This window comes from Antrostomus carolinensis, unplaced genomic scaffold (genome assembly GCF_000700745.2).
Source record: "Antrostomus carolinensis isolate BGI_N321 unplaced genomic scaffold, ASM70074v2 scaffold4032, whole genome shotgun sequence".
Classification (NCBI taxonomy): Eukaryota; Metazoa; Chordata; class Aves; order Caprimulgiformes; family Caprimulgidae; genus Antrostomus; species Antrostomus carolinensis.
The window spans coordinates 1-12,190 of NW_010300030.1; the positions used below are offsets into that span (position 1 = coordinate 1).

The 12,190-nt window shown below is 37.2% G+C and overlaps 2 protein-coding genes across 3 annotated transcripts; one reads left to right on the forward strand and one right to left on the reverse strand.

The window, feature by feature from the left end:
* Nucleotides 1-2,368: 2,368 nt before the first annotated feature.
* Nucleotides 2,369-6,031, forward strand: RER1 (retention in endoplasmic reticulum sorting receptor 1). 2 transcript variants are annotated; one of them, XM_010162972.1, is made up of 7 exons: nt 2,369-2,448; nt 2,767-2,852; nt 3,373-3,477; nt 3,574-3,673; nt 4,117-4,195; nt 4,302-4,437; nt 4,931-6,031. In XM_010162972.1, the coding sequence occupies exons 2-7, from the start codon at nt 2,772-2,774 to the stop codon at nt 5,018-5,020; spliced, it is 591 nt and encodes a 196-aa protein (XP_010161274.1). In that variant the 5' UTR covers nt 2,369-2,448; nt 2,767-2,771; the 3' UTR covers nt 5,021-6,031. The 2 variants fall into 2 exon arrangements, with proteins under 2 accessions (XP_010161274.1, XP_010161275.1); XM_010162973.1 differs by lacking the exon at nt 2,369-2,448 and having other exon boundaries at nt 2,776-2,856.
* Nucleotides 6,032-8,357: 2,326 nt separating this feature from the next.
* On the reverse strand, nt 8,358-12,137 carry PEX10 (peroxisomal biogenesis factor 10; the record flags this gene model as incomplete). The annotated part of the gene is made up of 5 exons (XM_010162974.1): nt 8,358-8,594; nt 9,633-9,768; nt 10,143-10,318; nt 11,126-11,532; nt 12,041-12,137. Coding segments are annotated over 5 exons (888 nt in total), but the record flags the coding sequence as incomplete, so codon positions are not given.
* Nucleotides 12,138-12,190: the final 53 nt, after the last annotated feature.

The window sequence follows — 12,190 nt, forward strand, 5'->3', positions numbered from 1 at the left end:
CACCTCCGCGGGCCCCGCTGCCGCCTGGGGGGCGTCTCCCCTGCTGCTCTCGGTGCCAGCCGGTGTCAGCCTCGGCGCCTTTTGGGGTTTTCCCCACGTATTTGGTGTTGTTTTTGTCCTGTAGCCTCGGGCAGTGGGTAGCGCTCGGGGTTCTCCTTGTTTCCGGGTCAATTTCTGACACAGACCAGGCTGCTGTTGGAATGGATGATAAAAACCAGTCTGCACAAGCAGTGGGTTCTTTTCCTGTGGTTGTCTGTTCACCCTGTTATTAATAAATCACTTCAGCGTGTTGCTCTTCAAAGACATTTCCTATATGAGATAAGGAAACTTGTGTCAGCAGTAATGGGTTTTTGCTAGTTATGTGCTTCATTTGTATTTTAAATTTAAGAAAAAGCATATATTATGATCAGAGAGTTGTCTGAAAATTTACCTCTCTGTATGTAGTGATGTGAGGCCTAATTTAAAAGTCTTTCCTGCCCCAGGTCCTGTCATTTTGAAGAACATAGTGATGCAGTGGTATTTATAGTGCTATTACCATAACAACTGTGGTAAAAAGCTTAATTATTGAAGGTCGTGGCATTCACCTACTTGATATTTTTCAATGAAGAAAAATGTTTTGATAAGGTTTTGTGTTAGTAGCAGCGTGTATTCTGTTAGCAGCAAACCATTCAGTTGTTTGTTCTATTAATCTTTGGATATCTTTCTGATTATTGGCTTTTCTGAAGGGTTATCAGAACTCAGGATGCTGAGCAGTAAAGTCCCGTGTTACATTATGAAAGAGGAATTGCTACTGTGTAGATTTAATTATTCCCTTAAGCCAGTGAGACTTGACTTGTGTTCTTAACTGTAAAGTACCCTCAAAGCGATGCCAAAGACTGCTTTTCTTGATAATAGTCTAATTACAAATGTTCATTAAGTAAATGTTCTAAATTATATGAAGTATTAACCTGGATTCTAAATTATGGCCTGTGATATACATCAGTCTATGCTGCTTCAACTGAGCCAGTGAGAGGTTTGTTTCCAGTACAACAGGCAGCATTAGCTGCTTGTATTTCTTGATCTATATGAACAGTTATACATAATCACATATAATGTAATTTTTTACACCAAGCAGAATGCCTACTGCAGCATAAAGCCACCACTGGCCTTGCATCCATGAATCTTCACTTGATCTGCACAGGTTAACATTGACAGGATTGTAATGTGATGTCATCTTATAGCCCATATTATTTATGGATGTATCTGTAAAATTAATTTTGAGAATATGAGAGTTTCTATGTTAGTGATCTTTAGAGAATTGCTATCTGCTCAATAGATGGAATATATTTTTGTTATGGCTTTATACTTCAGGACATTTCAAAAAAACCCCAAATAAAGCACAAAACCATGCTCAGCTAGTAATGCTGAGTAACTGCAGTGCAGTGAATGGGGAGAATGATAATTACTTCCTTTTGCCTGTAACGAAAAAGTCTGGGTCTGTATTGTATGAGTTTCTATTTGATTTTTTTTTCTTTTTTTAGCTATAGCTTGAACTAAAGTCAGCTGCAGCTCCTGAAGCCTCATAATGAATCCCCTTATCTTTTGAAGTGTACCAGGACTCCTTTTTTCTAATTACCAATTGTTGCATAGGATGCAGTTTTCAGATGCTTACAGAAGAAAAATATACATCTTTAAGGTTCTGTGCCTCCCTAGATTGCACTTGGTCTCAAATTCTTTTTTGCAGTAGTTGCTGTATTGCAGGGTCTAAGGTAATTTACATTTTTCTGATTTAGTAATGTTTCATGTATCTTTAGAATCATCTGAGGCTCTTGAGATATTAATACAGGGCTGCGAGTACTCCCCCTCTCCCAGAGTTCTGTAGTCCCACCCCCAGATGAGCACTCCAGGAAGTAATGTCAGAGATTGCTTTTGGTGATGTGGCAAAAATATTTCTGTTTAGAATCCGTTTTATTTTGTTTGTTTTGTATCTCGAAGTGAACTGTAAAACTTAGTTGAGCTTAACTGAGAAGACAAATAAAAATGTTAAATTGGTAGCAGAAGAGCACGTACTAAAAAATCATTCCCTTGGTTAATTTTTCTTCCCTGCGTTCAGAATCCTGGCCCTTTTACTGTACAGTTTTGCTCATACATAAAACTTTCCTGTGACTACTGAGCTCTTCTTGTTCAAGAGACAGATGAACTCACTGAATAATTCTAGCAGTGGGCTGTGTTTTGGTTTAGGTACTTTATTGGTAGAGTGGTTTGTCTGTAACCAGTGGCGTGCAGCATCCTGAACTTGAAAGTTCTTCACTGTCTAGTTACTCAGTATTTAAAAATCCTGAACACCTTTTTAAAAAATATTTATTTTGGTTTTGTTCTTTGCCTTTAGAAACTGAGGTGACAGGAGGGTGGTGCTGCAGTTCATATCTCAATGCTTAGATGTTATAACTCAGCTCCTGTCTTACCAAGGTGAAGACATCTCACAAGGCTCATTCCTGCCTTTCTGTGTGGCCTTTTTTTAACCCTCCCTAAAATGGATTGGATCCTGTCTTGCCTTTGTAAAATACCCTGTTCTTTGCTTTCTTGACAATTTCTTTTGGAAATGAATTTCTTTTGGAATAAATGACCTCTCTTTAAGAATACTTCATTAAAAAGAATTTGTTTCAAATAGGGCAAGCCAAAAGAATATCGTACGTAAATGCTAGTTCAGCTAATGTGCTGTAAAGCCTCCCTGAGCTGAGATTTTTGTTTTCAGTGATACCTATGTATGATGTTTTGTTTCCACAGCAACCATGTCAGAAGGGGACAGTATTGGTGAGTCTGTTCATGGAAAGCCTTCTGTGGTCTATAGATTTTTCTCAAGACTTGGACAGGTTGGTTTTCTGTAGGGTTTTTCTGATTCTCTTAGAAGCAGATCTCAGTGCAGCTTCTTAAACTCATTACTTTTTGGATGAGTTGTTGAAATAGTAATATCTGTACAAAAGGTTTATTTTGAAGCCTTTTAAAAATAGATAACTATTATAAAACGTAGCTTAATGGGGTATTTAATATGCATATATGTGTCATTGCACAGTGAAAATTGTTATTGTCAAAAATGAGGAGTGACCAGATTTCATGTCAGATTAATCTTGAAATATTGAAAACTTAAATTGCTTTATGATGCCTCAGGTATTAGGAATTTTTTTTCCTTTTTAGAAATACAGAACTTTTCAAGTGCTTGTATGTTTATATTTAATTCAGTTTATTTGCAATAAAGAGTAAAAATGTTTCACATTGCTCTCCTTCCCAAAATACTCTTCACAAATGCTTACTATTTCTAATGCTGCCCTGTAATAAACATTATTCATTGTGCATCATGTATTTTATAGATGTAAACTTTATATTTCTTCCTAGATCTACCAATCCTGGTTAGACAAATCTACTCCATATACTGCAGTGCGATGGATTGTAACTTTGGGTCTGAGTTTTATCTACATGATTAGAGTTTATTTACTGCAGGTAAGAAAACAAGTTCTTTGATCTTGAAAAATCAGTGTCTGAAAATGGTTTTCAGGAAGACTTTAATCTTGGCTCTTTTTTTCCTCCCTGCTTCAGGGTTGGTACATTGTGACATATGCCTTGGGAATCTACCATCTAAATCTCTTCATAGCTTTCTTGTCGCCAAAGGTAGACCCCTCTTTAATGGAAGATTCAGGTATGACAAATAGTTTAGTTTATTTTGCAACAATTTTAAACTTAGTCACACTTCCAGCTCTTTTTGTCTGATACAGTAAAGATGTACAATTTTAGCATGACATTGTATTTTTAGACTTGAAAAAAAATCTATACAACTTGACATCAGGAGTTACTATATATATTTTTTTTCCTCTGGGACTTGAACATATTCCATATTGTGTGAGTTTTCTATGTACTCAAGTGACCTGGCACTTGTTTCTGGTATCTATTTTCTTCTGGGAAATCAGTGCTAAGTTACATTAGAACAGCCACTGTAACTGGAATCTATATGTAACAGTGAAAGTTTTTCTTTTAAAAAAAAAAAAAAAAGATAAAAAAATTTTAAAAACCCTGAAGTCCGAATAGTGTGGAAAATCGGTGTGAAGGGGTTTGTGTGGTGTTTTGGTTTGTTTTTTTTTTCAGATGATGGTCCTTCCTTACCTACAAGGCAAAATGAAGAATTTCGGCCTTTCATTAGAAGGCTCCCAGAGTTTAAGTTCTGGTGAGTAGATCTGTCTGCCCATGCTCTGTTTTAGAAAAATACAAATATCTGCATCAAATCAGTGGCAGCTGCGGTTGAAGGATTAATTGTTAATATTATTTTCAAGGCACTCTGCCACTAAAGGAATCCTGGTTGCTATGGCATGTACATTCTTCGAGGCTTTCAACGTTCCTGTTTTTTGGCCAATCCTTGTGATGTACTTCATTATGCTATTTTGTATCACTATGAAGAGGCAAATCAAGGTAACGTGCTGGGACGAGATAGTGGCATTTGTGAGGTCAGAATTTACAGTGTGGTTCCAAACTGCCCATTCAGTCCAGCACTTCAGAGCTATTGAATGTATTGCACGTTGCTTTTACTAGAGGAACTTGAACAACCAACACTTGAATATTCAAGTGTTGCATATTTGCAACTTTGAGCAAATACTGACAATGGGAAACAAAAATACGTGGTTAAAGAAATATTCATACACTACATTAAGGTTTTATTCTTGCTTTCAAAAGGTTTTGATCTTAGAATTCAGTATAAATTGTTGGGTATACCCAAATTTGAGATTTTTAAGATTGGGCTGATACCACTATTTAGATGTAAGCTGCTGTATGATTAGCTATTTCATTACAGCACTGAAGAACTGTCTTTCTAGAGGACTTTGTCATTTACAATGTGTATTATAAAACATTTTTGTAAATATTATGTAAGTTTCTTGCCTCAAAAACTGATCTTTTCTCTTTACAGCACATGATAAAGTACAGATATATACCCTTCACACACGGCAAGAGGAAATACAAAGGGAAAGAAGATGCGGGAAAGACCTTTGCTAGCTAGAAGATGCAATCAACGTGTTGACCAATTCTGCTTCTAACTAAAGGAACGATTTTGAGCCATTGTAACAATGCCTTTTTTCTTCATAAAAAATGATTAACAGAGTGGTGACAAAGCAGTTGAATTTTCATTTTAAGAGGATCTTACTATTTTTATCTGAAATATCAGTTTCTTGAAGAAACTGGCATTCTAACCAAATTGCATTGAGTTTATTATCTTTTGTAAGAAGTTGCAGAAACTTTGGATAATCCCATGGATTTGGGATAATGCATTTCTTTCAAGATCCATTGCACTGGAGAGATTAATGGCTTAAGAGCTGAATATTTTTACATAGTTCTCCTGCTCAATCACCCTGAAGTGCTGTGCACATAAAGTGGAGGAAAAAATGTAAGAGGGCACACATGATGCTGTTTTCTGCTTCATGGCCATGTGCTATTTTCATAGAAAAAGTCAGTAGACCTAAATAGATGCAGAACTTAAGCCAGTTTCTTAAATGCATGGTATGACTGAGTTATAACCCGACAAATATAGATAGAAATAAGAAATCTGCTGAATTATGGGGTTTGCAGTAGGGAAAAAATACTCACGTAGCTTCTAAAGTAACTCATTTCTGTTGGGTTTTAATGCCAGTTTCACCATTACATCTCCTAGCAGACACTAAAATTGGGCTCTTTCACGATGACTCAAAACTTTGTTCAAACTCTTATCACAATTTCCTTTGAGGACCTGGAATTATAAATATATATATTTTAATTGTTATTAGTTGGAGTTTATTTCATACTTAAGGGTTTCTTGATTAATTTAAGCTGACTTCATGCAGCCCCTTCAGAATATACCCAAACTGGCCATAGCAGACAAATGGTGTGGGTTTTAACAGAGATTTTCATTTTCTATGGGGGGTGGAAAAATCAGAGATAAATGACCTGCATGTAAACTTTTTCATGTGATACAACTGCAGTTTTATTAAGTGACTTTTTAATTCCAAAATTTATTAAAAGACAGTGTGCCCCTTTACTTGTTCTCTATCTTTATATATGTATATTGATGAAACAGTATTTATGGCTCCTTTCCAGTCATGGTTACCCACATCTTATCTTCGTGCAATGCCTTTTTTAACTCTTCAGGGAGCGTTCAGTTGCAGAAAGTAGGAAAAGATTAGCTCTTTGAAGATTCTGAATGGAGAATAGTGGCAACTTCAACAGACATCTATTTGGAAAATGTATGTAGGAACCCTTTCATCTGATTTTGTCAAATGAAGTCGTTATGGAGCTCTGGAAAATCCTGGGAAAATGACAGGTAGTTTTAGTTCACGTTGACCTGTTGGTTTTTGTTTGTTTGCATGTGGGTTTTTTTTTATTAGCAGTGTGGAAACTAGTAATGTCAAAATTTAAAACCATGGAAACGCAGTATCCGCAAAAGGCCTTATAAAAGTACCAGTCACAGATGCTAACAGTTCACTGGCTACAAATCTGAAAGCCTTGATAATATTACATTTATTAATGTTAAAATGAGCAACTGGGATGACTCTTACTAAACAGCAGAGTGTTCATGACATCCATTGCAAATTAGACCTTTTTATCTCTACTTAATTTTGAACTTTAGTGGCAGCTTGAGATTAATGCCTTCTCGTTCTTAGGTAGGCATAGATGCTCTACATTCAGTGGGATTAACAGTTTTCAAATATTGATTGTAGATGATGTTGAGACAATGATATAGTTCCCTGGCTGACTCTCAGCATGCAACAGCCAGACAGCTTTGATGGTGTTTTGTTAAACTTTGCTCTATTTCTATCACTTAAAAGTGCTACAAGTAAATTACCCTAACAGGATGCATGAAAAACTTGGCTTGACAACTTTACAGATACTTCCCAGTCATCAGTTGCTTCCTATTTGTTTTTATGTGCAACTAAATGTTTTTCCTTACTGTTTTCTTGTTAAGGAGATGAGGCAGTGATTTCCTTAGGTAATCATCTTTTGATATGTGGTATAGACCCTTTTTCTTCCACTCTTGCCTTGAGAGTTTTAAATAGGTGAGGGATGCCTGGAAGTTTTTTGATGTAAGAAAGGGATGGTATTGCAGCTCTGAAAATCCCTTCTGTACAGTAATGATGAAGTGTTAGCAGCAACTATTTTTTCTCCCATTTATAGATATGATGAAAAGTTAAACTAATTTTAGTGGAGTTTTTATGACACCACTTGGAGATTTAATTGTTAATGAGTTAACCAGGATCTCTGCAGTGCAAATAACCATCTTAAAAGTAAGTGCTCTTACTGTAGCACACCTCCCCCTGCCACCCCAAGTCCATATTCAGTGCCATTTGTGAAAGATTTATTAAAACTGTAACTCATGATGCACAGAGAGAAAGGATCATCTGGCTTTTCCTCCCCTTCTGTATTTAAAGAATACAAATAAATTCATCTTGTACATTTTCTATCATGCAAGAATGACAAGATACGTTAACAACTAACGATGTTCTTTTTCCCTGCTGCTCTGAATACATGTACAACTGAACTAATAGTAACTTACAGGAATAAACCTTGATGAGGTGATGCTGCTGTATCCCTCCTCCTTTAAATCATTGCTTAGCTGAAATAGCCTCTATTGCCATCAAGATGGGAGAGGGTCTTGTGGCTGAAGCCAGCTTCTTCCCTGCCTGTGTTAGACTGTAGAAAACACCACACAGACAAAACTTAAGCTGTGTTATAAAATTAATATTTTATAGCTGAGCTTAGTTCCTATGAGTAGACATACTAGGGCTTTTTTTGAAATACCACTTGTTACATGGCTGTAGTTTAAATTTCTAGGATACTTGATGAAAAGTCTTGATACCCAGCAGTGACAGAAGAGCTCTGAGTTTGGATGCTGAATGTGCATTAATCACTCTGCAGAGCAGGCGGCATTACTGTGGGTTTGCATTTGTCGTTTCTGTTGATCTAAGGGAAACTCACAGTTTGTCAAATCAAGGAAACCTGCTTTATTGTTAACCTTGTTCTGAAAACAGAATGGTCCATGACTTATAGTTGTCATCAGAACTTCCACTGCAGTTAAACTAAGGATTTGTGTACAGCTTTTGTCCTTTTCTCCTGAAGTCTACGGCACAGACTCATTGTTACGTTATAGGAGAAAGGGAGTCTTACAAATTGTAGAATTTTACTGATACCTTAAGCATGCTATGAAAGGTTGGAAGACTCGTTATCCACACTCAGATTTAGAGAATGAGAATCCAGTTTCAATTTTTCATTGTCCAAAGTGAAGAAAATTATTACATTTGTGTCAAGCACTTTTTAGGAAGATGTATTTTTAATATGGTCAAGAACCATGTTAGAAGAAACAGCAGGGTAGAGGCAGAAGTAGATTTATTCTGTAAAACAAGAATGAAATGTCACCTTACACAGGCAGTTACTGGTTTTATAATAAAGTCTCTTTCTTGGAATAACTCAAGCTGTATGACAACTTTATAAAGGGTACAATTGCTGAGGCCCTTGTAGAGAAACAGATTTTTCCTTTACAGTTGATAGTGACGTAGGTAGATCAGTTTCTGAGGATGAAACTTCTCTCTGCACAGTGGACATTCTGTCTACAAAGAGAAAATAGATAGACATACTGAATTACTGTATTTAAAAGTTAAAAAACCCAACCAAACCAATATAACTGTTTAGCTATTTCTAGACAATACATCTGTAATTAAAAGACTTTGTTTTTTCAGTCAATTTTGTGATGCAAGCTTAACCATGTAAAGCATTCTAAGCTTAATTTAAAGAGCAACTTGAGGTGACATGGGTGCTTAAAATATGACCTTAAAACGATGGTCATTGTACACAGCCTACAAGACCTTAACCTGGAAGTAACTTCTTCATCTTAGGTAAAAGGAACCTCTCAGATTTTCACTTTCAAGGAAGAAAGCCTGTCTAGCAAAATCACTCAAATGGTCACTTCAGGATTAGGATTGCAGGCAGTTTTTCCTCAGTTGCTTTGTCATGAGTTTGTCCTAAGTAGTTTCCCAAGAAGGGCCGTGCTTTTACCTGTTCTTTAACAAGCATTTCCTGAACCAAACTGGATGGATTCTTAGCAGTTCTTTTGGGGGTTTTGTTTGTTTGTTTGTTTTTTGTTTTGTTTTTTATCTAGGTGGCAGTACTACTTCTTCAGTTAATTTTGCTAACAGGTTACAGAACAGAACAGTTACAGCCAGTATGAGGAACATTTGTTCATGTACACTAGTGAACTAGAAGTTAAGATATTGACTGTAGAAGAAACTCTTAGTTCTCTAAATCAGAGCTCTTAAATTTTTGTATCTTTGCTTGGTGAATCCAGTAGGAGAGTCAAAGGTTTTATTAAGTCAACACATTCCAAAAGACTAAAAGTTATTAAAATGGTAACAATTGTTGTCAGTGTTAAGAAAAAACAAGCTTAACTCTCTGAAACAAAAAATCCTGTACCATGAACCTTGACCTGTTCTCAGAGTAGTAAATTAGACACCAAGCCTTTAGGGCAAAGAATGAGGTGAAGGTGCAGTTATAGTGAGTGGAGTTTTCAGATCTGAAATATCACTGTGTAATGCATTTTAGTAATTCATAATGTCACTGTGTAATGCCTCTGTTTGTCCTTCTGTACTTACTCTGGTGTTACACCACGCCGTGATGCATTCCCAGCAGAACAAGTGCCCACAAGGTGTGGCTGTGGTATGTCTCCGTTCTTCCAAACACAAAGTGCAGCGGGAGTGGCGCCCCGTAGTTTTTTCCTTGTCCGTATTTCTAATTAACATAGTCACATGTTACTTAATTTTATTTAGCCTGCTTGTAAGAAATATTTGATAACACAATCTGAAAGTAAACCCCATCTTCAAGTCTTAACCCGTTTTGTGAAGATCTCAAAAACATGAAAGCAAAGCATAAAATCTAAGAGATGCTTAAAACAGGGAGTAATGCATCAAACGTTACATCACATCAGGTTCTAGCTTAAGTGTCACTCCAGTGTTCTCCCTGTCGGGGAGTAATGCATCAAACGTTACGTTACATCACATCAGGTTCCAGCTTAAGTGTCACTCCAGTGTTCTCCCTGTCCATGAAAGCTATTACATTTCCACCATTGCTTCTACCTCTTTCCTAGTAAGTAAAAATCATCCTACTTTTGATGAGCCAGGTTGCGGTGTAGTTTCCATTCCTGCCTTGCTCTCTGCTTCTGTTTGAAGCTGTACATCTGAACACCAATTGTTAGAAGAAGATGGAAGAGTGAAATTATTCCAAGAAACTTGTAACTTGATCGAATACTCTGATCTTCTCTTTGCAGTCCTCCAAGATGCAGCTACATAATTCACAGAAATAGAGAAGTTTAATCACTGTGATTTTACAAAACTATGTCCCTCCCCATATCAATAAACTCTTGATTTGGCATTCTCATTTCTGTCCAAAAAATGGACCTGTTTCTAGGACTTCTCAACCTGCTGTCTCTTAGGAGGTCTAATGTGTCCTGGATGCATTTCAGTCAGGTTACACTTAACTGCTGTTTGGGCAAGGATCGGTTGTCTTGAGTAGTCTGTCTGTCTGTCAATCAAAACTGCTGCTTTAAGTGGTTTGGTTTTGTTATGTAGCTGAACAAATAGTCACACACCTCTTTTCCACATTGACATTGGGAATTGTTGAGGAGTCTTCTGTCTATACATGTTTCTGGGCCAGTAGCTGATCTTTTTTGGAAAGATTCTAATTTAAAAGACCATGTGAATTAAGCTCTTCCTATAGAAAAATGCTATCTAAACATGTACTGGTTTTTTTGTTCAAAACTGTATTTAAGTATTTCCTGGGATTTATTAAGCCACTTCTCACTTTTTGTGTATTTGTAGAAGACAGACTGGACTAGATGCTGTTCTGTAATACCTTCTTACATAAGGTATTAACTTCTGATATTGCGCTCATATTTATTAGCCATAACCCTCTGACTACAGGGATTCATAACTCCTCTACATAGTATTAAATGTTTCCCTCTCACCCAGTCTGCTCTGCCTGTATTATAATCAGCTACAGCCAAATTCTATATCCCTTTTACATACATGGCATCCCAAAAGAGGCCAAAATACTGCAGTGGACACCATCTTCAAACAATACATCCACTTACATATGTGATTCCTGTGATTCTTTTAGACAGGTGATAAAAAGTGCCACTTATGTAGAACGCTGCCAGATGCAGTCGATGAAGCAAAGGTATGCATTGTTTGAGAACGTACACAATCTGTAGGACTGTTTTCTTCTGCTGTTCTGTAAGCTCCCCAACTTGTTTCTGTATCCAGTTTCGTATTAAGGTCCTACTGGATAAGCCAAGCACTGGGTTGCTCTGCGAGGTTCTGGACTCATCAGCTTCTGTCTGCAACTCATGTTCCAGATGCAGCAATCCCTTTTCTAAGCAATAGGGTACTAGAGTGTGCAGAGAAATGAAGATGGCCCGTCGAAGAAAAGAAGGTACCCTTTTCTTGGTTGAGTCAACTTGAACAATGTTAACGTACTCTTCACCCAGAGTCTGATAACCTAAATAATGCATGTAAGAGAAAACGGGGGGTAAGACAGCAGTGTCATTCTCGGCATGGTTGAGCAGTGGTAACAGGCTGCTCAGGTCAGAACACATCAGGTTTTGGAGGTTCAGAAATATCGGCATTTTTTTTGTGTTGAATGAGGTAAATATTATGTTTACATCCACATCTGCAGCATCAGCATCTGCAATGGTGTCAGGCTTAAAAAAGGGCTACTTTTTCATAGTGTCATGCATCCCTTTTTTAAAAAGAACTTTTGTTTTTAAAAGAACACGTATCAGGGTTGATAAGCCGCTGCATTTCAACTCAGACTTCTGACAGTTTAGTGGTTTTGTATTCAATAAGAGGCATTTATAGAGAAACAAAACAACCAACCAAAAGAATAAACAAAACCACATTAAAGAAAATGACTGTCAAGCTGTCTCCCTCCAGCAGCGGCCCAGGACAGAGAGCTCACTTTTCACAGCGAGGAGAAATGCTGAATCCGAGGTTATTTGGCACATTACCTGATAAAGTGGTGAAGATGAAGTAGGCCACGTCCGAAAGCAGTTCAATCTCTCTCCTCCATTCCAGCCACTTCTTGGCACCTGAGGGTGGGGATCGCTGCAGTTACTTCCCAGGAAATTCCCGCGGATCGAATCCCTTCCCCGGGAATT